Raw genomic sequence first — 24,409 nt, forward strand, 5'->3', positions numbered from 1 at the left:
GGCCGCCATTGTCGGGCCGACCTCGGAGTTGGCCTACAATTAAAATAAAATGGCGGTTGCGGCAGTGCTTCCTCCCCTTTAAGGGTGGACGCGCCGCCCAGCCATAAGCAGCTTCCTGCAGGGGAAGGCTGTCGGTGGCACCGAGCGGCAGCCGATCTGCTCCTGGGGGCACATTCTTACGGGGGCTATTCCTCGCAGGGCAACTTCTCACGCGGGCGGAAAGGGAGTCACTGGCGGTCGGTATGGGGTCGATGGTGCGGGAACACCGGCGGGGCAGGAACGTCCCAACGGCCCAAAAATAAATGACAGCAATGTCGTGATAGTCAGCGACTACGCGCCGACCGAGTGGTGAGTGCTTTCTGCACCTCCTGAGGCAGTGACGGCTCTTAAAAAAAGAGGCTCATTTATCTTTTACCACATTGGGGGTGCTTTGTTGCCTGGAGATGTTTTGTGAGGGGAATCAAAGGCTCTTTCAGCATCAGACCAGGCCTGCATTTGTTAGTCCTGGTTATGAATGTCATAGCTGGATAGTTGAAGTTTTTCACCAGTACTGGAGACGATATTTCCAAGTTCATTCAGAGGTGGAGTCATAATTGTATTTGACTTGTGATTGCATTTGATATTTTAAATTCAAGGAGGATAATTCAATAAGGAAAGAGTCTGAGCGAGTTCCAGGCTACCCCAGGAATAGGAACATTAGGAACGGGAGTAGGCCATTAAGCTCCTCTGGTCTGCTCCGCCATTCAATTAGATAATTGCTGATCTGCGCATCAACTTCATTTTCCTGCCTTTGCTCCATATCTCTTGATACCCTTCCTAACAAAAATCTATCCATCTAAGTTTTGAGAACTCCAATTGTGCACAGAATCTTGGGAACTTCAGTCAGATAACCAGGCTAGGCATCTTTTGCATTACATGCACTACATTAAGAATATAATATAATGACATTTTAATGTAACAAAATTACCAACTTCTTTTTCAATTCTGTTTAAACTGTTCACTAATTTGTAAATTGGTGTCACAACACATTGGTATCATGAAATCATGGACTGTGCAGTGATGGAGCACTAGATTCGCACCCATGATTCATCTCTTAATGAGTTTCTCATTTCACTTATAACATGATTGGAAAGGCTGAACAAAGGAATTTCTCAGAGTGTAGAAAAAACAGAGCTTTGATTGGAAAGTCTGCAGTTATGATGTAGAGAATGATAGAATAACAATGCCATTCTCTGCTAAACAAGAAAATAACAGCCTTTTCATCCAAATGTTTCAGATTTATCTGGCAGATTATGGTCTTGCCTTCAGATACCATCCTAATGGAGCTCACAAAGAGTATAAGGAGGATCCCAAGAAAGGTCACAATGGGACGATTGAATTTACTAGTATAGATGCTCACAAAGGTGTAGGTAAGAATGACATCCATTCACTCACCATACTATTAATGGTGTAGATTGTCAATTTGGGGCGGCATTTATATTATATGACTTGTTACCTAACACTTTATTCCAACCAGCCGAGCTACAGTGGTCACTCTGCACTGTGGGTTATGAGAGCTTCCAGCTGACCCAGCAGGAAGTGATGCAATCCATAAAACACCATGCTGTACTCCCCCAGTAATGCAACTTTATAATAATGTTGTAAATACTGACATTGTCATTTCTGATAGCATAATTTGGGGAGTAGAATTGAATTTGATTTGCTTGCTTCCAAATTCTAATTGAATCATTTTAGCTTTTCTGTCCAGCCCAACAACTAGGGATTGATTTAAAAAATAATTTATTCAACTGTAGATCATTTTGAAGGAACTTGAAGTAAGTAACATATACTTTCAAAAAGACAAGCTTCAATGGAATGTGGGATGAACCAAAAGAAGTTAACTTGGAGGTATCGCTGAATGATATCTCAGCTGAGGGGGAATGTAATATTGAAAATGCAAGATAAGTAAGTACCCAAGAAAAATAAGTATGTTAAAGAAGCACTCAACAAAATGGATAGGGCAATTAAAATGGAAATAAGAAATAAAGACAATCTATACAATGCCTAAAGGGAAAAGAGAGAAACTTTGGGAGGAAGGCTGTGATTGCATGGAACCTGGAGGTACACATATGGGGTTCCTTTTGGTGGAGGTGGGCTATGGGGTTATTGAAATCACAAGGGGCTGCTAAATGGTCTGTTTCTTTGGTGAGGGTGGGAAGGGCAGGAGGTAATTTTAGGGAGAGCATTGGAGCCAGGACCCTAAGGCCATGACAACTGGATTCCTGATGCCTTTAGAGAGGCTTCACATACACCTTCATTCTGCATTGCTTGCAGTTTTGAAAGTAGATAAGTCCCCAGGCCCGGATGAAATGCATCCCAAGCTCTTGAGCGAAGTAAAAGAGGAAATAGCAGAGGCCTTGACCATTATTTTCCAGTCCTCTTTGGATCTGGGCATGGTGCCGGAGGAATGGAGGACTGCTAATGTAGTACCCTTGTTTAAGAAGGGAGAAAGGGATAGGTCGAGTAATTACAGGCCTGTCAGCCGAACCTCAGTGTTGGGAAAATTATTGGAAAAAATCCTGAAAGACAGGATAAATCTGCATTTGGAAAGGCAAGGATTAATTAGTGACAGTCAGCACGGATTTGTTAAGGGAAGATCATGTCTGACTAACCTGATTGAATTTTTTGAGGAGGTAACCAAGAGGGTCGATGAGGGTAGTGTGTACGATGTAGTATATATGAACTTTAGCACAGCTTTTGATAAGGTCCCACATGGTAGACTGGACATGAAGATTAAAGCCCATTGAACACAGGGCAAAGTGTCAAGTTGGATCCAAAATTAGCTTGGAGGTAGGAAGCAAAGGGTAATGATTGATGGATGTTTTTGTGACTGGAAGGATGTTTCCAGTGAGGTTCTGCAGGGCTCAGTACTGGGACCCTTGCTTTTTGTGGTATGTATCAACGATTTAGATTTGAATATAGGGAGTATGATTAAGAAGTTTGCAGACGACACTAAAATTGGCTGTGTTGTTAATAATGGGCTGCAGGAGGATATGAATCTACTGGTCAGATGGGCAAATGGAATTTAATTCAGAGAAATGTGAGGTGATGCACTTTGGGAGGGCTAATAAGGAAAGGGTATACACATTAAGCGGTAGGACACTTCATAGTGTAGGTGAATAAAGTGACCTTGGAGTGCTTGTCCACAGATCCCTGAAAGTAGTAGGCCAGGTGGATAAGGTGATGAAGAAGGCATACGGAATGCTTGCCTTTATTGGCCGAGGCATAGAATATAAGAGCAGGGAGGTTATTCTTAAATTGTATAATACTTTGTTAGGCCACAGCTGGAGTATTGCGTGCAGTTCTGATCGCCGTATTATAGGAAGGATGTGATTGCACTAGAGAGGGTGCAGAGGAGATTTACTAGAATGCTGCCTGGAATGGAGAATCTTAATTATGAGGGCAGATTAGATAGGCTGGGTTTGTTCTCATTGGAACAGAGGAGTTTGAGAGGAGAGCTCATTGAGGTGTACAAAATATTGAGGGGTCGGGACATAGTGGATAGTAAGGGTCTATTTCCATTGGTGGAGGGTCTATTACGAGGGGGTATAGTTTTAAGGTGGTTGGTGGAAGGTTTAGAGGGGATTTGAGGGGGGGCTTCTTTACGCCAAGGGTTGTGAGAATCTGGAACTCGCTGCCTGGAAGAGTCGTGGATGCAGAAACCTTTACCACTTTTAAGAGATGGTTGGATGGGCACTTAAAGTGCAGCAACCTGCAGGGTTACAGATCTAGAGCTGGTAATTGGGATTAGACTAGATGACCTTTTGTTGGATGGAGCAGATATAATGGTAAGTACTGCAGGGAATAGAATACGGCGAGGTTGATCTCCTGGACTAGTTTCGATCACCTGGATGGGTCGGAGAGGAATTTTCCCAGATTTTGTTCTCCCTAAGTTGGCCTGGGTTTTTATCTGGTTTTTGCCTCTCCCAGGGGATCACATGGCTCCGGTTGGAGTGGAGTGTAGAATGTTTTAATATAAGGGGTGTCGCCGTTGTGGTGAGGCGGATTGATTGGACTGTGTGCTCTTTGCCTTTCCATCATTGTTCATAAGTTTATATGTAACCTTCAGGGCTGCTGACCAAGGGCCGTGTGGCTCTTTGTCGGCTGGCGCGGACACGATGGGCCGGAATGGCCTCCTTCTGCGCTGTAAATATCGATGTTTTTATGTTTCTATTTCCAGCCAATGTTTCTGCATGCTAACACAGATGATTATTTTAAGAGCAATAATATAGATACAGTGTTGGGTTTTGAGCTAATGTTACATGACATGTCTTTGACCATTTTAAATCATCAGTGCCACCCTGAATGTACCTGGTACTGTAGGTGAATGTTGACACTTTTATAATGCACTTTCCTATTCAGATAGTATGACCTAGGACTTTCAATGCATTTGAAATGGAATGTTATGACCCACTCAGTAATTTTAATGTATAATAGAATTTCTAGAAGTATTTTCTGGTATAATTTCTGATAGGTGGTGGAATCATCTGTCCTGAAATGGTGTGTGTATTTAAATGAGACAGTAATGACATGAAAGAACACATCCCATTTTCCATCATTCCAACAGAAGTCATTATCAAGAGCCAAACACAGATTTAAAAGCTTTGCAGGTTTCTTATTTCTCCATTTTTTGCTCATGCTAACTACATTGCCATCTGCCATTATGCTGTTGTGGGGCTGTTTCCCCCCCCCCCCCCACTCCCAGTCCCTTAAGATAGGGTGCAAAATGGGGAATTCCATTTCACCTTTGCTTCCTTTAGGAAGAAGAGAGACAGGCTAGTGAGGCTGCAATGCAGATGTATGACACCTACCCGTAGGTCCTCCCAACACATGAGAATATAGGCAGGTACTCCCACCTGCATTTGTCTGAGGAGGAAAAGCACAGCATCCTGAAGAGGATGTGCAATACAACTTTTCCTGGCTGCAAGGCACATTCGTGACACACTGATACAGAGGACCATTTCTTGACTGCATGAGCAGTCCCATGGACATCTTGGGGCGAAATTGAGTACCATCACATGGACTACCCCTATGGAACATCCAGAGTGTACTTGCGAGCAGATGTGTCAGATTGGGGGAGGTGTTGAGTAGAGTTCCACAGGGGTCAGTGTTTGGGCCCCTGATGTTTCTACTCTACAAAAAACCTGGATTCCAATACTAATTGTCAGCGAGGGGCAGCATGTAGATGAGAAATAGGACATCAGAGGTAACGGTGCAGGAGTAGGAAGAGAAGCCATTACACCCAGCTGGAGGGCGTTGGAGGAGGATCGTGTGGTCAACTGTGTCAAAGGCTGCAGACAGGACAAAAATGATGATGAGGGATAGTTTACCTTTGTCACATAGGATGTCATTTGTGACTTTGATAAGAGCCATTTATGTACAGTGGCAGGGGCAAAAACCTAATTGGAGGGATTCAAACATGGAGTTCTGGGAAAGATGGACACGGATTAGGGAGGTGACAGCACGTTCAAGGACTTGAGAGGAAAGGGAGGTTGGAGATGGGGCAGTAGTTTGCAAGGAGCGGTTGATCCACTCCAGTCAGGATGGCTATCGGGCGGGAAACCTGTTGAAAAGATTTAAAACAGGTACAGCTATTAAATTTGGCAAGATCTGCGGGGAAAGGCTTGCTTCCAGGTTTCCCGTCCGCAAATCCTCCTGAGTAACTGGTAGCGACCATTTTTACAGGTGTTCAGATTGCTGGGGTAGCTCTGCTGTTGTAGAGCTTCCTGTCTTGCTGAAATAGGAAGCAGCAGTTGTGATTGAGAAAGGTAGGAGTGGTCATGGAATGAGTAGCGAGTTACAAGTGGAATTATGCAGGGAAGTGGTCAGGGCTTTAGAAACATAGAAAATAGGTGCAGGAGTAGGCCATTCGACCCTTCGAGTCTGCACCACCATTCAATAAGATCATGGCTGATCATTCCCTCAGTACCCCTTTCCTGCTTTCTCTCCATACCCCTTGATTCCTTAGCCGTAAGGGCCATATCTAACTCCTTCTTGAATATATCCAATGAACTGACATCAACAACTCTCTGCGGCAGGGAATTCCACAGGTTAACAACTCTCTGAGTGAAGAAGTTTCTCCTCATCTCAGTCCCAAATGGCCTATCCCTTATCCTAAGACTGTGTTCCCTGGTTCTGGACTTCCCCAACATCGGGAACATTCTTCCCGCACCTAACCTGTCCAGTCCCGTCAGCATCTTATATGTTTCTATGAGATCCCCTCTCATCCTTCTAAACTCCAGTGTATAAAGGCCCAGTTGATCCAGTCTCTCCTCATATGTCAGTCCAGCTATCCCGGGAATCAGTATGGTGAACCTTCGCTGCACTCCCTCAATAGCAATAACGTCCTTCCTCAGATTAGGAGACCAAAACTCAACACAATATTCCAGGTGAGGCCTCACCAAGGCCCTGTACAACTGCAGTAAGACCTCCCTGCTCTTATACTCAAATCCCCTTGCTATGAAGGCCAACATACCATTTTCCTTCTTCACCGCCTGCTGTACCTGCTTGCCAACTTTCAATGAATGTTTAACCATGACACCCAGGTCTCGTTGCACCTCCCCTTTTCCTAATCTGCCACCATTCAGATAATATTCTGCCTTCGTGTTTTTGCCCCCAAAGTGGATAACCTCACATTTATCCACATTATACTGCATCTGCCATGCATTTGCCCACTCATCTAACCTGTCCAAGTCACCTGCAGCCTTTTAGCGTCCTCCTCACAGCTCACACCGCCACCCAGTTTAGCGTCATCTGCAAACGTGGAGATATTACACTCAATTCCTTCATCTAAATCATTAATCATTCAAATCAATCATTCAAAAACATTGGGAGATCAGAAGGCATGGAGAGGAGGGAAGGAGGAATAGACTATAATATCTAGCCTTATATCTGAAATGATCAACAGTTCCTTATTAGAACCTGATAATCTTCACACCTCTGCTAAATGTAGCAGTACCCCACAAAGTGCAATATGCTGTGACAACTCTTACAAGTGTGAAAAAGGCACTGTGTGCATCTGTCTATAAAAATGAGATGGGATAGAAATAATGATGGATTCCTCAGACAGGACTAATTGGAGCTAATTAGATATTTTCAATTTTGTTTCTAATTCTATCATTTTTTCTTCCATATAAAACAATACTACATTAAATTGTGATGCATGTTGATTGGGAATATTTTCCAGGCTTATGGTTTAGTGCACATGCAGTGATTTTGGTATGAACTTTTTCTATTATAATATTATAATTGTCTAACGACATTTGGTACTAAGAGTAGGATTAGCAATACTAAAGGAATAATGACTTTTGCATGACATGTGCCTCTGACAAAATAACCATCAATTAAAATGTTTCTGAAATTCAGCTAATAATGTGTTGACACTCTTTTAGTGTGAAGTGCTCTACAGACACTCTACACCAAAGTTATTTGACCAAAGTGTAATTTAAAAATGTCATATGCACGGAATATAGCTTTAAGAGATGCTGATGCTGTCACTTGACTTGATTCACCAATTAACACCAATTAGCAATGAAAATGGACAAAACTACTATATGTCGACTTTCATTACATATAGGGATCAGTATTACAATGCTTGATACTCGTAGCACTACTGCACATCGGGCATTGCCCCCCCCCCATCCCCAAATTATTTGGCATCAAGGCCCGTTCAGTGTCTGGGCACATAGTGTGGTATAATGCATTAGCAAAATGCCGGTGGTGCTGAGTACCTGTGACCGTGTCTTGTGTCCACATTGTGTACAAGGCTCATTATATCTCCAAAACGTATGTTAATATTGGGAGAGTATCAGATCAAGATCCCAAATGCACATGACTAAATATGGGAAGCAGGGTAGCCTTTTTGCCTCCTCTCTCTCAAAGTATTTTTGTCACTGTTCTCAGTAACTGCTCTGTTTGTTTACATTGATTTTTATTTCTTTTCCGTGTTTCCAAAATTTAATTTGTTCATAGATTCACAAAGCTGTACCCTATTTGTTGTATGTAATTATTTCCCAGGGAACTGTCATTGTGTGCAGCTTACATAGCAGCTTTAGTTATCCCTTTAGCAATCCCTCTATTTGCTGGTTCTAAAGAAGTAGGAGGATTAGAGGAAGAATGTAAGATCGGTGCATCTGCACCTTAGGCCACCTCATAGAATCCTCTCGCTTCTATATACAGTCCAAGAGAATTATGTCCCAAGAAACCTGCATGTATGGACCACTATTCCCCACTGATGCAGTGTCTTGCAGCCGACAAACCATTTCCAGGACAGGGACAGCACGGTCAGTGGTCATCATTTCTACCTTGCATTTTTCAGTTCTTCTGAAGCCAACAGCAGGAAATATCTGAAATGTCTTAACCTGCAGTACATTTAGTGTCCCATATGGCTTGTTAGTCCACCTAGTGAATTTATCAATTTCTCTATGGAGAACAAGAGAGCCCTATACTTTTACCATATTCCCCAAAGTGCAATACATTATTGATGGTATGCATGTGACCATAAGAGAAGAAAGGCATTGCTTTCCATGATACATCCATATACGCCTCTGCTGTAGGACCCATAATGCATACCTCAAGGGGAATGTTCAAAATAGGAAGCTCATTGATTAGCAGAAGAACATTTTCCCGTCTTTGAAGAATGTTCACAATACCCAGAAAGAACTTTTGAATTAAATGATGACATAGATTTGCATGACACCCTGAGAGTTTTATTTATTTCGGAAAGGCATATTATGGCAGCAGTAAACGGGTGGGCATGTATGGTAGTTGAGGAAGGCATGGTGCTCATTTGCAAATTACATTGTGTGCAGTAGGAATGGACTGTTTGTGTACAGGGCTGCTTCGTCAGTTAGTTAAAAATCCTGTTAATTGGTTACTAGCACACATGTTTTCCAGGCAGCAAATCTCCAACCAGGACAGGGTTTCCCTTGTCCTCATCTTTCACCCCACCAGCCTCCACGTTCAATGGATCATCCCCTGTCATTTCCGCCACCTCCAGTACGATGCTACAACCAGCACATCTTCCCCTTCCAGCATTCCAAAGGCACCATTCCCTCCATGTCACCCTGATCCACTCTTCCATCATACCCAACAACTGCTCTCCTTCCCCTAGTTTCTGTGGTCAGAGACCATCTTGACATGTTTGTATAGGAATTACATGTGTGTTGGAGGCCCGAATGGCCACATGTTCCATCTATGAAGCCTTGCATTTTGGGAATCCTGCTAACTGTTGTGCCCTTTCATTCTTTTGCTTGTTTTCCATGGCGAAAGTGATGAAAATATTTGCTCTGCCAAACAAGGCTTCTGTCATTGATTTGATTCATTGATGCAGAGCTGACTGAAAAATTTGCTAAAAAATCACTGCTGGTGGCTTAGAAGGTTCAGTACCGTAGCAATTTAATGCTTTGGCCACCTTCAAAGTCATGAGCAGAACTGTCTCAATGATGGAAGATATGTGCATGTCAAATTTGAAGACACAGACAGGCCGAAATTGCCCCCCAACTAAAAGTAATCTTTTTGAAGATTTTTCTCCGCCCCAATCAGGACTTTATTTTTTTTTCTCCTTCTGGGTGGTGTTGAGGGGCGGAAGTGGTCTTTCAGCGGGATGGATGTCGGTCAGAGTCATGATGTCGTCAGCTTGGGGAAAGCTGCTGGGGTCACCGAGCGGTGGTGGCACCGCTCCCACGGAGCAATTTCCCATGCGGATTGGAAAGGGGGTTGCCGCCGGTCGGTAGGGAGTTGGTGCATGCCCGATGGGGCGGCAACACAGGCGATGCAGAAACCCATTTCCGTCGCTCTCGGCCGGGGGCAATATAGGAAGGGTTGGCCCATCCACCTGATCCCAGTCAATGAGGCCTCTTAGAGGCGGTAATGGACCTTAAGGAAGATGGCAATTTCGGCCCCAGAATGACTTAGTGAGAGCCTCTCTCTGGAAGCGTGGCAGCAGGAGAAGGTCTCCTCTGACACACCCAGGTAGCTGTGCTTAGGCCTGTAGAGGTGGCTTCTTGGGTAAGGGAGGGTCTGTGCAAAATGCCTAAGATGTAAATGCGTCTTTTTTTGCCACATGGGAATTCCTTTAGTGAATTCCAAAGGCACTGAACGGAATTCTCATGCTGAGCTATTTGATTGCTGCAAGTGAAATAGCAGCTGACACAAGGCTGCCTTTTGAAAAAGTGCAAGAAAGGCAAATGGAATACTTGGCTTTATTAGTCGAACATAAGAGCAAGGACGTTATGTTTGAACTGTATAAAACACTGGTTAGGCCGCAGTTGGAGTACTGTATGCAGTTCTGGTCACTACATTACAGTGTAAAGATGTGATTGCACTGGAAAGGGTGCAGAGGAGATTTACAAGAATGTTGCTGGACTGGAGAATTTTAGCAATGGGGAAAGATTGGATAGGCTGTGTTTCTTTTCTTTGGAACAAAGGAGGCTGAGGGGAGACCTGATTGAGGTGTATAAAATTATGAGGGGCCTAGATAGAGTGGATAGGAAGGACCTGTTTCCCTTGGCAGAGGGGTCAACAACCAGGGGGCATAGATTTAAAGTAATTGGGGGGAGGTATAGAGGAGATATGAGGGGTCATTTGTTTACCCAGAGGGTGGTGGGGGTCTCGAACTCACTGCCTGAAAGGGTGGTAGAGGCAGAAAGCCTCACCACATTTAAAAAAATACTTGGATGTGCATTTAAAGTGCTGTAATCTACAGAGTTATGGACCAAGAGCTGGAAAGTGAGATTAGGCTGGATAGCTCTTGGTCGGCCGGCGCGGACACAATGGGCTGAAATGGCTATGATTCTATGAAATAATAAAGTACTACAGTGCAAAATTGAGCCCTGATCAACAACCTATTTTTATATATTGCCTTTTGTTATGTATGTAAACATTACCAATGTGTAAGTCTTGCCACTAGGGGGCACACCTGTGGGAGACCCAAGGGTCACCTGCACATCCTGGGCAAGCAGGTATAAAAGGCAGTCCACCAGGCTGCTTCCTCACTCTGGAGTTACATTAAATAGATCAAGGTCACAACGGTTTGAGCTTACAATATACAGTCTTGTGGAGTTATTCTGAACATAACAATTGGCGACGAGTAACAGATCACAAACTTTCACGCGGTTATGGCTGCCATTGGTATTCTTGAGAGATTTGTTGAGGGTAATGATTGGGAAGCCTTCGTTGAGCGTCTTGACCAGTACTTCATGGCCAATGAGCTGGAAAAGGAAGAAACCGCGGTCAAGCACAGGGCGATTCTCCTCACCGTTTGCGGGTCCACGATATATAGCCTCATCAAAAGTCTGCTAGCACCGATGAAACCAATGGAGAAGACATATGAAGAATTGTGCACGCTGGTTCGGGAATACCTCAAGCCGAAGGAGAGCATCATGATGGCCAGGTATCGCTTTTACACGCACCATCGCTCTGAGGGCCAGGACGTGGCGAGCTGTGTCGCTGACCTAAGACACCTTGCAGGACTGTGCATATTTGCTGGATTTTTGGGGGAAGTGTTGCAGGACTTTTTCGTGCTTGGAATCGGCCACAAGGTCATTCTTCGCAAACAGCTGTCTGCCGAATCCCTAGATCTGAGCAAGGCCATCACGATAGCCCAGGCTTTCATGTCCACGAACGATAACACTAAACAGATATCATTGCAGCATCGAAGCTCACGGCAAGTACTGTGCATAAAATAACGCTTTCAGCAGGCAGAACTGTACATGGCAGGGCCTACACGCCTGCAGAGGCCAGACCTAGGATGACTCAGAGTCCGCTGTGGGGCGTGAATGCAAATCCATTAACACCATGTTGGCGCTGCGGGGGTAATTATCGAGCCCATCAATGTCGATTCAAGCATTACGTGTGCAAGGGCTGTGGAACAATGGGGCACCTCCAGCGAATGTGCAGACGTGCTGCGACTCACCACGTGGCAGAGTTGGCAGAAGATGACCGATCCGGTGCGGATCATGCTGAACAAGTAAGAGAGGCAACTCAACCCAAGGCTGAAGAGGAATTGCACGGGGTACACACCTTCACCACCTAAAGCTCTCCGATAATGTTAAAAGTCAAATTAAACGGCATTCCAGTTTCCATGGAATTGGACACGGGGGCGAGTCAGTCAATTATGAGCCAGAAGGCTTTTGAGAAACTGGGGCAACAAGGCACAAAGACCAAAACCAAGCCTGATTCACACCAAGCTGCGCACTTACACCAAAGAGCTCATACCAGTCATTGGCAGTGCGACAGTGAAGGTCTCGTACGATGGAGCTGTGCATGATTTATCACTATGGATTGTATCAGGCGATAGCCCAACGCTGTTCGGCAGAAGCTAGCTAGGAAAGATCCGATGGAACTGGGACGACATCAAAGCACTGTCTTCATTGGATGACGTCTCGTGTGCCCAAGTGCTAAACAAACTCCCGTCGTTATTCAAGCCAGGCATCGACAACTTCACAGGCGCCAAGGTACAGATCCATTAGTCCCTGATGCACGACCCGTTCATCACAAGGCCCAACCGGTTCCATACATGATGCGAGAGAAAGTCGTGATCGAGCTGGACAGACTTCAACGAGAGGGGATCATATCGCCAGACGAGTTCAACGAGTGGGCCAGTCCAGTTGTTCCGGTGTTGAAAAGCGATGGGACGATCAGAATCTGCGGGGGACTACAAGGTAACGATCAACCGAGTCTCGTTACAGGACCAGTACCCACTACCCAAAGCAGATAACCTGTTCGCAACGCTAGCATGGGGCGGTGAAGTCGTTCACCAAGCTGGATCTGACCTCTGCTTACATGACACAGGAGCTGGCTGAACGTTCAAAAAAATTGATGTGCATCAACACGTACAGAGGACTGTTCATATACCACAGATGCCCCTTTGGGATTCACTCGGCTGTGGCCAGCTTCCAGAGGAACATGGAGAGTCTGCTGAAATCGGTTCCGCGCACCGTGGTGTTTCAAGACGACATCTTGATCACTGGCCGCAACACCACCAAACACTTGCACAACCTGGAAGAGGTTCTCAAGCGACTGGACAGAGTGGGACTCAGGCTGAAACGCTCCAAGTGTGTTTTCCTCGCGCCAGAGGTCAAATTTCTGGGGAGAAAGATTGCGGCAGATGGCATCAGACCCACGGACTCAAAGACAGAGGCCATCAAGAATGCACTCAGACCACAGAATGTGACGGAGCTGCGTTCGTTCCTGGGACTCCTTAACTATTTTGGTAACTTTCTACCGGGGTTGAGCACTTTGCTGCAACCACTGCATTTATTGCTACGCAAAGGTGACGACTTGGTTTGGGGTAAATCTCAAGAGGCAGCCTTTAACAAGGCCAGAAACCTGCTATGTTCCAACAAGTTACTTGTATTGTATGACCCGTGTAAACGTTTAGTGCTAGCTTGTGATGCATCTTCGTACAGGGTCGGTTGTGTGTTACAGCAAGCCAATGTGTCAGGCAAACTGCAACCGGTTGCATATGCGTCCAGAAGTTTATCTAAGGCTGAAAGAGCCTACAGTATGGTTGAGAAAGAAGCATTAGCATGCGTATACAGGGTTAAGAAAATGCACCAATACCTATTTGGACTCCGGTTCGAGCTCGAAACCGACCACAAGCCGCCCATTTCGCTGTTCTCAGAAAACAAAGGTATTAACACCAATGCTTCATCCCGCATCCAAAGATGGGTACTAACGTTATCTGCGTATGACTATGTAATCCGCCACAGACCAGGCTCTGAGAACTGTGCTGATGCCCTCAGTCGACTACCATTGCCCACCACTGGGGTGGAAATGGCGCAACCCGCAGACTTGCTTCTTGTAATGGATGCTTTTGAGAGCGAGGGATCACCTGTCACGGCACGCCAGATCAGGACCTGGACTAGCCAGGACCCTGTGCTATCACTAGTAAAAAGCTGCGTCCTCAATGGGAGCTGATCGGCGATTCCCGGGGAAAGACAAGACGAAATTAAGCCGTTCCACTGATGCAAGAATGAAATGTCCATCCATTCGGACTATATCCTATGGGGAAATCGTGTAGTTCTGCCAAAAAAAGGCAGGGAAACGTTTATATGCGACCTTCACCGTACCCACCCAGGCATAGTCATGATGAAAGCTATCGCCAGGTCGCACGTTTGGCGGCCCGGCATTGACTTGGAATTGGAGTCATATGTACACCAATGTAACCCTTGCTCACAGTTGAGCAATGCACCAAGGGAGGCCCCACTGAGTCTGTGGTCATGGCTCTCCTAACCGTGATCCAGGGTCCATGTAGATTTCACTGGCCCCTTTCTCGGAAAGATGTTCCTAGTAGCAGTGGATGCTTACTCTAAATGGATTGAATGTATAATAATGTCGTCATGTATGTCCACTGCCACCATTGAAAGCCTCCGAGCCATGTTCGCCACCCATGGTTTGCCCAATGTCCTTGTTAGTGACAATGGACCATGTTTCACCAGCTCGGAATTCAACGAGTTCATGACCCACAATGGCATCAAGCATGTCAGGTCTGCGACATTTAAGCCCGCATCCAACAGTCAAGCGGAACGGACAGTCCAAACCATCAAGCAGAGCTTGAAACGCGTGACGGATGGTTCCCTGCAGACCCGGTTATCTCGGATTCTGCTCAGCTACCGCACGTGACCCCACTCGCTTACCGGGGTTCTCCCTGCAAAATTGCTAATGAAGAGAGCACTCAAAATCAGGCTCTCCTTAGTCCACCCGGATCTCAATGATCATGTAGAAACCCGGCGTCACCGGCATAATGTGTACCACGATCACGCGGCTGTATCGCGTGACATTGAAGTTAATGACCCTGTGTTTGTTCTTAATTACGGTCATGGTCCCAAATCGGTTGCTGGCACTGTGTTAGCCAAGGCGGGGAATAGAGTGTTTGTTGTTAAACTTTTGAATGGACAAACGTGCAGAAAGCATTTGGATCAGACCAAACTGCAGTTCGCTGACAACCAAGAACAGTTTGAAGAGGACATTACCATCAATGATCCACCTACATACACACCCAACCAGCAATCGACCTCGCGGTCAACCACAAGGATGAACCCACCATGCCCAACAGTCCGATCAGACCAGCCACACCGCAGTGCAGCAATGATCCGACCGACTCACCCATGCCAGTACTTCAACTCAGGCGATCAACCCAGGAACGTAGAGTCCCTGATTGCCTCAACTTGTAAATAACTTGTATCTAAGACTTTGCGGGGGGGCGGGGGGACGGGAAATGATGTTATGTATGTAAACATTACCAATGTGTCAGACTTGCCACCAGGGGGCGCATCGGTGGGAGACCCGAGGGTTACCTGCACACCCTGGGCAAGCAGGTATAAAAGGCAGTCTGCCATGCTGCTTCCTCATTCTGGAGGTACATTAAAGAGACCAAAGTCACAACAGTTTGAGCTTACAGCATACAGTCTTGTAGAGTTATTCTGATCATAACACCTTTAATGTAGTGAGATGTCCCAAGGTGCTTCAGAGGAATATTATGAGATAAAACATTTGACATGAAGCCTCTTGAGAAATTAAGGCAAGTCAAAGAGGTAGGTTTTAAGGAGTGTCTTGAAGGAGGAAAGAGAGGTAGAGAGGTTTAGGGAGGGAATTCCAGAGCTTAGAGCCTAGGCAACAGAAGGCACGGCCATTATAATCAGGGATATTTAAGAGGGCAGAATTAGAAGAGCGCAGACATCTCCGCGGGGTTGCGGGGGCTGGAGAAATTACAGAGATAGGGAAGGGCAGGCCACAGAGGGATTTAAAAACAAGGATGAGAATTTTGAAATTGAGCCGTTGCTTTACCGGGAGCCAATGTAGGTCAGCGAGCACAAGGGTGATGGGTGAGCAGGACTTGGTGTGAGTTAGCACACGGGCAGCCAAGTTTTGGATCACTAGTTTACGTAGGGTAGAATGTGGGAGAACAACCAGGAGTGCATTGGAATAGTTAAGTCTAGAGGTAACAAAGGCATGGATGAGGGCATCAGCAGTGGATGAGCTGAGACAAGGGTGGAGACAGGCGATTTTATGGAGGTGGAAATAGGCGGTCTTAGTTATGCTGTGGATATGTGGTCGAAAGCTCATTTCAGGATCAAATATGACACCAAGGTTACGAACAGTTTAGTTCAGCCTCAGACAGAAATTGAGGAGAGCGACAGAGGCTGTGGCTCGGGAACGGAGTTTGTGGCGGGCACCGAAAACAATGGCTTCGGTCTTCCCAATATTCAATTGGAGGAAAGTTCTGCTCATCCTTTAATCAAGGGCAGTCAGCATGGATTTGTTAAGGAAAGGTTGTGTCTGACTAACTTGATTGAATTTTTTGAGAAGGTAACAAGGAAGGTTGATGAAGGTAATTCGTTTAATAGTGCATATGGATTTTAGCAAGGCTTTTGATAAGCTCCCACATGGCAAACTGGTCACGAAAGTAAAAGCCCATGGGATCCAGGACAAAGTGGCAAGTTGAATCCAAAATTGGCTCAGAGGCAGGAAGCAAAGGGTGATGGTTGATGGGTGTTTTTGTGACTGGAAGGATGTTTCTAGTGGGGTTCTGCAGGGCTCAGTACTAGGTCCCTTGCTTTTTGTGGTATATATCAATGATTTAGACTTGAATGTAGGGGGTATGATTAAGGAGTTTGCAGATGATATTAAAATCGGCTGTGTGGTTGATAATGAGGAAGAAAGCTGTAGACTGCAGGAGAATACCAATGAACTGGTCAGGTGGGCAGAACAGTGGCAAATGGAATTCAATCCGGAGAAGCGTGAGGTAATGCATTTGGGGAGGGCTAACAAGGCAAGGGAATATACATTAAATGGCAGGACACTGAGAAGTGTAGAGGAACAAAGGGACCTTGGAGTGCATGTCCACAGATCACTGAAGGTAGCAGGCCAGATAGATAAGGTGGTTAAGAAGGCATACTTTATTAGTCGAGGAATAGAATACAAGAGCCGGGAGGTTATGCTTGAACTATATAAAACATTAGTCAGGGCACAGCTAGAGTACTGCATGAAGTTCTGGTCACCACATTACAGGAACGATGTGATTGCACTAGAGAGGATGCAGAGGAGATTTACAAGGATGTTGCCTGGAGTGAATCATTTTAGCTAAGTGGAAAGATTGGATAGGCTGGGTTTGTTTTCTTTGGAACAGAGGACACTGAGGGGAGACCTGATTAGGTGTATAAAATTATGAGGGGCCTAGATCGAGTGGATAGGAAGGACCAATTTCCCTTGGCAGAGGGGTCAACAACCAGGTGGCATAGATTTAAAGTAATTGGGGGGAGGTATAGAGAATTTATGAGGAGAAATGTCTTTACCCAGATGGTGGTGGGGCTTTGGAACTCACTGCCTGAAAGGGTGGTCGAGGCAGAAAGCCTCACCACATTTAAAAAATACTTGGATCTGCCCTTAAAGTGCCATAACCTACAGGTCTACAGACCAAGTGCTGGAAAGTGAGATTAGACTGGATAGTTCTTGGTCGGTCGGCGCGGACACGATGGGCCGAAATTGCCTCCTTCTGTGCTGTAAATTTCTATGATTCTAGAGAGGGATTGAAACATGGAATTGCGGGAAAGATGGGCATGGATTTGAGAGGCTACAACACAAACAGAGAGACAGACTATTATCTGAATGGTGACAGATTAGGAAAAGGGGAGGTGCAACGAGACCTGGTACATCAGTCATGGTACATCAGTCATTGAAGGTTGGCATGCAGGTACAGCAGGCGGTTAAGAAAGCAAATGGCATGTTGGCCTTCATAGCGAGGGGATTTGAGTACAGGGGCAGGGAGGTGTTGCTACAGTTGTACAGGGCCTTGGTGAGGCTACACCTGGAATATTGTGTACAGTTTTGGTCTCCTAACTTGAGGAAGGACATTCTTGCTATTGAGGGAGTGCAGCGAAGGTTCACCAGACTGATTCCCGGGATGGCGGGACTGACCTATCAAGAAAGACTGGATCAACTGGGCTTGTATTCACTGGAGTTCAGAAGAATGAGAGGGGACCTCATAGAAACGTTTAAAATTCTGATGGGGTTTAGACAGGTTAGATGCAGGAAGAATGTTCCCAATGTTGGGGAAGTCCAGAACCAGGGGTCACAGTCTAAGGATAAGGGGTAAGCCATTTAGGACCGAGATGAGGAGAAACTTCTTCACCCAGAGAGTGGTGAACCTGTGGAATTCTCTACCACAGAAAGTTGTTGAGGCCAATTCACTAAATATATTCAAAAAGGAGTTAGATGAAGTCCTTACTACTAGGGGGATCAAGGGGTATGGTGAGAAAGCAGGAATGGGGTACTGAAGTTGCATGTTCAGCCATGAACTCATTGAAAGGCGGTGCAGGCTCGAAGGGCCAAATGGCCTACTCCTGCACCTATTTTCTATGTTTCTATGTTCAATGACTTTGGAGAGGAAAGGGAGGTTGGGATTGAGGCGGTAGTTTGCAAGGACGGAGGGGTCGAGAGTTGTTTTTTTGAGGAGAGGTGTGATGACGGCAGATTTGAGGGAGAGGGGGTCAATACCTGAGAAAAGAGAACCGTTAACAATGTCAGCGAACTTGGGAGCCAGAAAAGGAAGTTGGGTGGTCAGCAGTTTGGTGGGAATAGGGGTCAAGGGAACAGGAAGTGTGTTTCGTGGACAGGAAAGGTCACGAGGGGAGATCGGAGAGAAACTCGAGAAAGATATAAGGTTCGGGCTAGGGCCGGGGGATTCCTTAGAGGAAGTTTGGTCCGGTGGGCTAGGGGAAAGAAGGGAAGAGGCAGAGGTGGCTGAACGGATGGTCTCAATCTTAGAGATATAGAAGTCCATGAATTCCTCGCACCTATTGTCAGAGGTGAGGGTGGAGACTGGGGAGAAGGGTTTAAAAAGATGGTTAACAGTGGAGAATAGAAGCTGGGACAGCAACAGGAACTAATACAACGCAAATGAAAAGTAAGGCAATTTATAAGCAACATCCCTCCCAAAAAATGAGGTGAAAATGTGCATTCCTGGCACTCCTGCCTCATTTATTTGTTCCCTTGCTAGCAGGATATCCATTAATGGTTGCCTAGAAGAAGCAGTGATTAAGACTTTGCACCCAGCACTCCTCATATCAGGGGATTAGAGAGGAACAGGCAGCGGCCCTGAAGGCAAGACTTTTTAAATGCTTTTTGGGGATGTTTGGCCAGAGATTTGCTGCAAACCTTCAGGCTGCTGTTTCTGCATAGCAAGCAAAAGGTCCTGAACATCACAACCAGCCGGACTTTCCTCCATCACCATCTGGACGTAGGATTACACCAGGGTGCAACTGGGCCATTCACCAAATTCTAGCATACTGAGGCCTGGGAAGGGACAGTAAGCCTGTCTAGCTCATGTGTAGAGAGGCCATGAAAATCAGCCGCAGATTTGATGACTGGAAAATTCAGAGTGCAACAAATCAGGTGAAAAAAGATGAGGTGAATAAAAATTAAGTATTTAAAAAATTTTAGCTGTGATATTTAGGAGCTGACATTGTGGCTTAACTGTTTTGAAAAGATATTTAAATTAATTTTAATTTCTCTCTCATCAATTTTCTAATTGGTGTCAATACCTTGCCCAATTGAACATTATTCCTGTATGAGTCTTCACAATGAATCTTTTCTTCCTATTTGCCCACGGGACATCACAGCTTCTGCTGATCCCATCCTAACCACAGACCCACACTGAGCAATGGTCACTGTACTCTGATCAGGTGCAATAACCATTGTGGATTGTAGCTAAGTCAGAAGCGGTCAGATAATTCAGCAGAGCTTGTCTGCATGGCTCTGCTACTTACTGGATAAACTCAACAAACTATGAGCGAAGTTCTCATTTTGAAGGTTTAATTGAGAACATAGGTATTTCAGCTACTTTGGGGAAAAATCACATCAATTTATTCTCGTAAGCTAAACCTTTTCCAAAACTAAAAGCAGGTATGGAACAGTCAAGTTTCAAAGTAAGAGTTTACTTAGGACTGGACCTTCTTAATCATTACAAAGAAACTTTGTGAATATTAAATTTGAAGTGTGCTTATTAAGGTTTGTTTTAAGTACTGAAAGTGATTTTAAGAGGTTGCATTCATTTTTGTTACACCTGAATCTGATGGAGGGAGAAAATCCAAATACAAGGAAATCTACAAGTGCAGATTGAGTTTGAGAAACATGTGGTTTACTATAAAGAAGAAACATACAGCTGCTTAGCAAAAGTCAATTAGGAGTTAAATGATTTGCTCACTGAACAGGCACAGTTCTATGTCTTCTAGACCAGGGTGAAATAATTAGTAACCTAGGCAAAGTCAGGTAGATTGCTGGCCATCCAGCTGAGAAAAGCCATAGTAATTCCTGCACCAATCAATAGCATTTTTTTAGCTTTCTATCAAGACCTGTGTGAAGCAGAGGCTATAATAGACCAGGCAGCCTACATTAAATGTTATTCTGGGTTTACAGAATAGACACTGTGCTCAATCATCATGGTAATTCTCACAGAGTGGCAGTTGACACTAAATGAGTTTGAGGGAAAGGAGGTGGGGAAAAGCAAAATTCTATCTGGCCCTTGTGGTATTTTATTCATATAATTTAAACTTTGGTAAGGCATTGTTAGATTTCTTAAAGGAGCACTTGTAGCCTTTTGGGGCTTTTTCCTGGCAGGCCCAGTTCCTTGATTGGCCTAATCTGTACTTGTTGTTTTGGAGCTGCTGTATGAGTCGCAGGACATTTGCATCAGAACTTTTGTTGTGTCTTTTTGTGAGAGGGAGTTATTTAAATCTACTTTTAACTCTTCAGAGATTCAGCTGTGATTTGATGGTGTTCATGTTGCGAGTATAAATTATATTGTAAAGCTTTAGTAAATACTTTTTAGTGGCAAAGGTGAACCTTCAAAGATGCACTAGTTGGTTAGAACAATGTAGTTTAATTTCTGGGGTGTTGATTTGATGAAGCCAGAACGTTAGGATAAAGTTCTCCTCCTGTACTGGCTGTAAGGGTCCCAATTGAAAAGAGTTAATATAATCATGCAGCACAGAGAGAGGCCATTCGGCCCATCATGCCTGTGCCGGCTCTTTGAAGGAGCTATCCACTTAGTCCCACTCCCTGCTCTTTCTCCATAGCCATACAAAAAAAAATTCAAGTACATATCCAATTCCCTTTTGAAAGTTACTATTGAATTGCTTCCACCACCCTTTCAGATGATGCATTCCAGATCATTAACAACCTGCTGCGTAAAATATTTAGGGGGAGAAATTGGGGGTGCTATCGGGCACAAATGACTTTTTGCCTGGACGCGGCGCTGCTAACGACTCCAGCTAAATTCCACGGGGAGTTTTGTGGCAGTGGTAACCGGTAGCACCCCACTCTGCCGCGTCGTCATCACCGTGCGCAGCGCTCCGTTTTCGTCCCAGAGCAAAAATTGGCAAGCACCCCCTGACGCTGCACCGGACGATGACAGCGATAGCTTCAGGGGACGTGAACGGGGCAACAGGAGGCTCGCAGGGCGCAAGTTAGTGGGGAGGTGGCAGGCGGGTCTTTTTAAAAAGTGGCCGACTTACCTGCGAAGCCCATTGCCTCTTTGAATGCGGGGTCCGTGCCGTGATCAGGCAACCCGGCACCCCACTTGAATGGCGGGCTGGTGGCACGGCACCCCGCACCCCGGTGGTCCAGATTAGGCCCCGCAGAGTTTGCAGCTTGGCCCTCCCTTGAATCGAGGGGAGAGCCCCTCCTATGCGGCAGCGCTACGCGACCCAGTGCGTAGTGCTGCACCCCACTCCCGACTCATTCACCCTATTAGCACCCCAGAGAGGATCCACTTCTTCTCGGGGGCGGTAACCCCAATTTCACAAGTGAAGCAGGACTTCCACACCTGGTGAAAAACGTCCCGCCTCGTGGATGTTACTGCCCCCAAACGGGGAGCTACGGAGTTTTCCAACCTTAGACAGTCTTCACCAACTTCCTGGTGAATATTGCCTCTCAGCACAAAACCATGTACAATGCACCACCAAACTGGCAGTCTCTCTCTCAAATATCCCAGATGAATTGCTAGTGTGGGAACTGAAAAAAATAATGTGATAGAGATGTTATTCTGAAGTTGAGGCTAAAGTATATTGTAGAATAGGAGCTTTATTTTGTACCATTGCATTAATGAAAAAGAAAAATTGACATTCCTGGCCTTAATCTCAGTGATCTTGAAGAAATGTAAAACCTTCATGCTGTGTGATAGCTATTGCTCCATTTCATGGTTGAAAGCGCACAAGCAGGATTTTTACCTTTGGCATATAGCCACAAAAAGGAAAGGGTTTTTTGTAGTTTTGCTCATGGTGGAATGCTCTTTTTTTCTCCTTTAAGCAACATTCTGTTCACAGCATGGTAAACTATTACTTATACAAAGGAAAAATAAATAAAAGGTTTAACATTTTATTTTAACATTGCTTAACAGTATACATTTCTTACCAGATTGGACCCCAGAGGCATCAGGAATTGGAAATGATACTGAGCAGTGGTATCTCTGCTTTTTATACAGATACTTTACAGATGTTACTATTCACCCAACACCGTCTCAGATATTTCCACAGCAACATAAATTAGGATTAGGCCAATAAAATCTAGAAAAATTTATTTTTTAGCACAGCTGACCTGATCTTAATGTATTCATGACACTGATGGCTGTAAAGCATCTGCATGCAAGACTGCCACTTGTTATCATAGATTTTCAAATACCCTGAGCAAATCTGGTTCTGTTACTGGATGTTGTACACTGTTATGTTTGCAATAAAGGTACAAACTGAGTACTGTTTAACTGAATAAGGTACAACCTTGGCTCTGCTTTATTACGGCCCAAAGTGCCTGATTCACAAAATAGCTGGCCTTTTATACCAGAGCAGCACCATGTGCTTGTTACTCAGTGGCCTCCAACAATGACATCATTTGTGGCGACATACATGACAATACCCTCCTCTGAGATCTTATCGCAGTCTTTCACAGATTGAGACGGTCCGGTGCTTTATGCTCCCGGGTTGACCGTCTCAATTCGATTCGGCCTTGGATGAATGTGCGGAGTCTGTTGTGGCTGGTGGCTGGATGGCTGACTTGTTGGGGGTGACAGTGGCCATGTCAGGAATTGCAAGTCCATTTTTATTGAACAAGTCCGTGATGGAAATTCCAGGTTCACTGATGACCCTTGAGTCCACTGAAGACTGCTGGTAAGTTGGTTGGTTGTCGACGGTTTCTTCATCTGACTGCTCTGGCTCATCTGTGTGCCTCAGCTTTGTTTGATCCATGTGTTTCCTGCAAGTTTGCCCATTCTTGAGCTTAATAACAAATACTCTGTTGCCCTCCTTGGCCATGACCGTACCAGTGATCCATTTGGGACCCTGACCATAATTCAACACATATACAGGATCATTAACAGAAATCTCGCGTGACACAGTTGCGCGATCGTCATACCCTTGTTGACTCTACCTTCTGTATTCAACATGATTACTTAAATCTGGGTGTACAAGAGATAACTTGGTCTTAAGATCTCTTTCCATCATGAGTTCAGCAGGCAAGACCCCTGTGAGTGTGTGGGGTCTTGTCCTGTAACTCAGCAGTATGCAAGACAAGCAGGTCTGCAGTGACCCTTGGGTTACTCTCCTCATGCTTTGCTTGATAATTTGTTCTGCTTGCCCGTTGAACACAGGCTTGAACAGTGCTGGCCTTACATGTTTTATGCCGTTAAGTTTTAAAAACTCCTGAAACTCCTGACTGGTGAAGCACGACCCATTGTCGCTAACCACTATGTCAGGCAGACCATGTGTCGCGAACATGACATTGAGATTCTCTATGGTTGCCGTGGACGTACTGGATGACATGATTATGCATTCTATCCACTTCGACTAAGCATCCATCACCACTAAAAACATCTTGCCCAGGAAGGGACCTGCAAAATCTACATGGATCCTGGACCAAGGTTTGGATGGCCATGACTCAGCGGCGATTCCGCTGGTGCTTTGCTGAGCTGCATGCAGGTGTTGCACTGATGCAGGCATGCTTCCAGCTCAGAATCAATTCCTGGCCACCATATGTGGGACCTGGCGATGGCCTTCATCATCACTATACCAGGATGTGTGCTGTGTAACTCACGCACAAACTTCTCTCTCCCTTTAGAAACATAGATATAGAAACACAGAAAATAGGTGCAGGAGTAGGCCATTCGGCCCTTTGAGCCTGCACCACCATTCAATATGATCATGGCTCATCATGCAACTTTAGTACCCCATTCTCATACAGGACAAGACCCCACACACTCACAGTGGTCTCGGAGCATCTGCAGGACATTTTGGAGGGGGAGGGTGAACAGTCAGTTGTCGTGGTGCATATAGGTACTAACGATATAGGTAAAAAAATGGGGTGAGGTCCTACAAGCTGA

At 45.3% G+C, this 24,409-nt stretch overlaps 1 protein-coding gene across 3 annotated transcripts in view; it reads left to right on the forward strand.

The window, feature by feature from the left end:
* LOC139273141 (serine/threonine-protein kinase VRK1-like) overlaps positions 1 to 24,409 on the forward strand; it is a 208,704-nt gene that overhangs the window by 32,803 nt on the left and 151,492 nt on the right. For all 3 annotated transcript variants that reach the window (XM_070889605.1, XM_070889604.1, XM_070889603.1), the window contains exon 8: positions 1,277 to 1,409. In XM_070889605.1, the coding sequence (XP_070745706.1) occupies positions 1,277 to 1,409 (133 nt within the window). The remainder of the gene's footprint in view (positions 1 to 1,276; positions 1,410 to 24,409) is intronic.

The sequence above is a fragment of the Pristiophorus japonicus genome, chromosome 9 (genome assembly GCF_044704955.1).
Source record: "Pristiophorus japonicus isolate sPriJap1 chromosome 9, sPriJap1.hap1, whole genome shotgun sequence".
In the NCBI taxonomy this organism is placed as follows: domain Eukaryota; kingdom Metazoa; phylum Chordata; class Chondrichthyes; family Pristiophoridae; genus Pristiophorus; species Pristiophorus japonicus.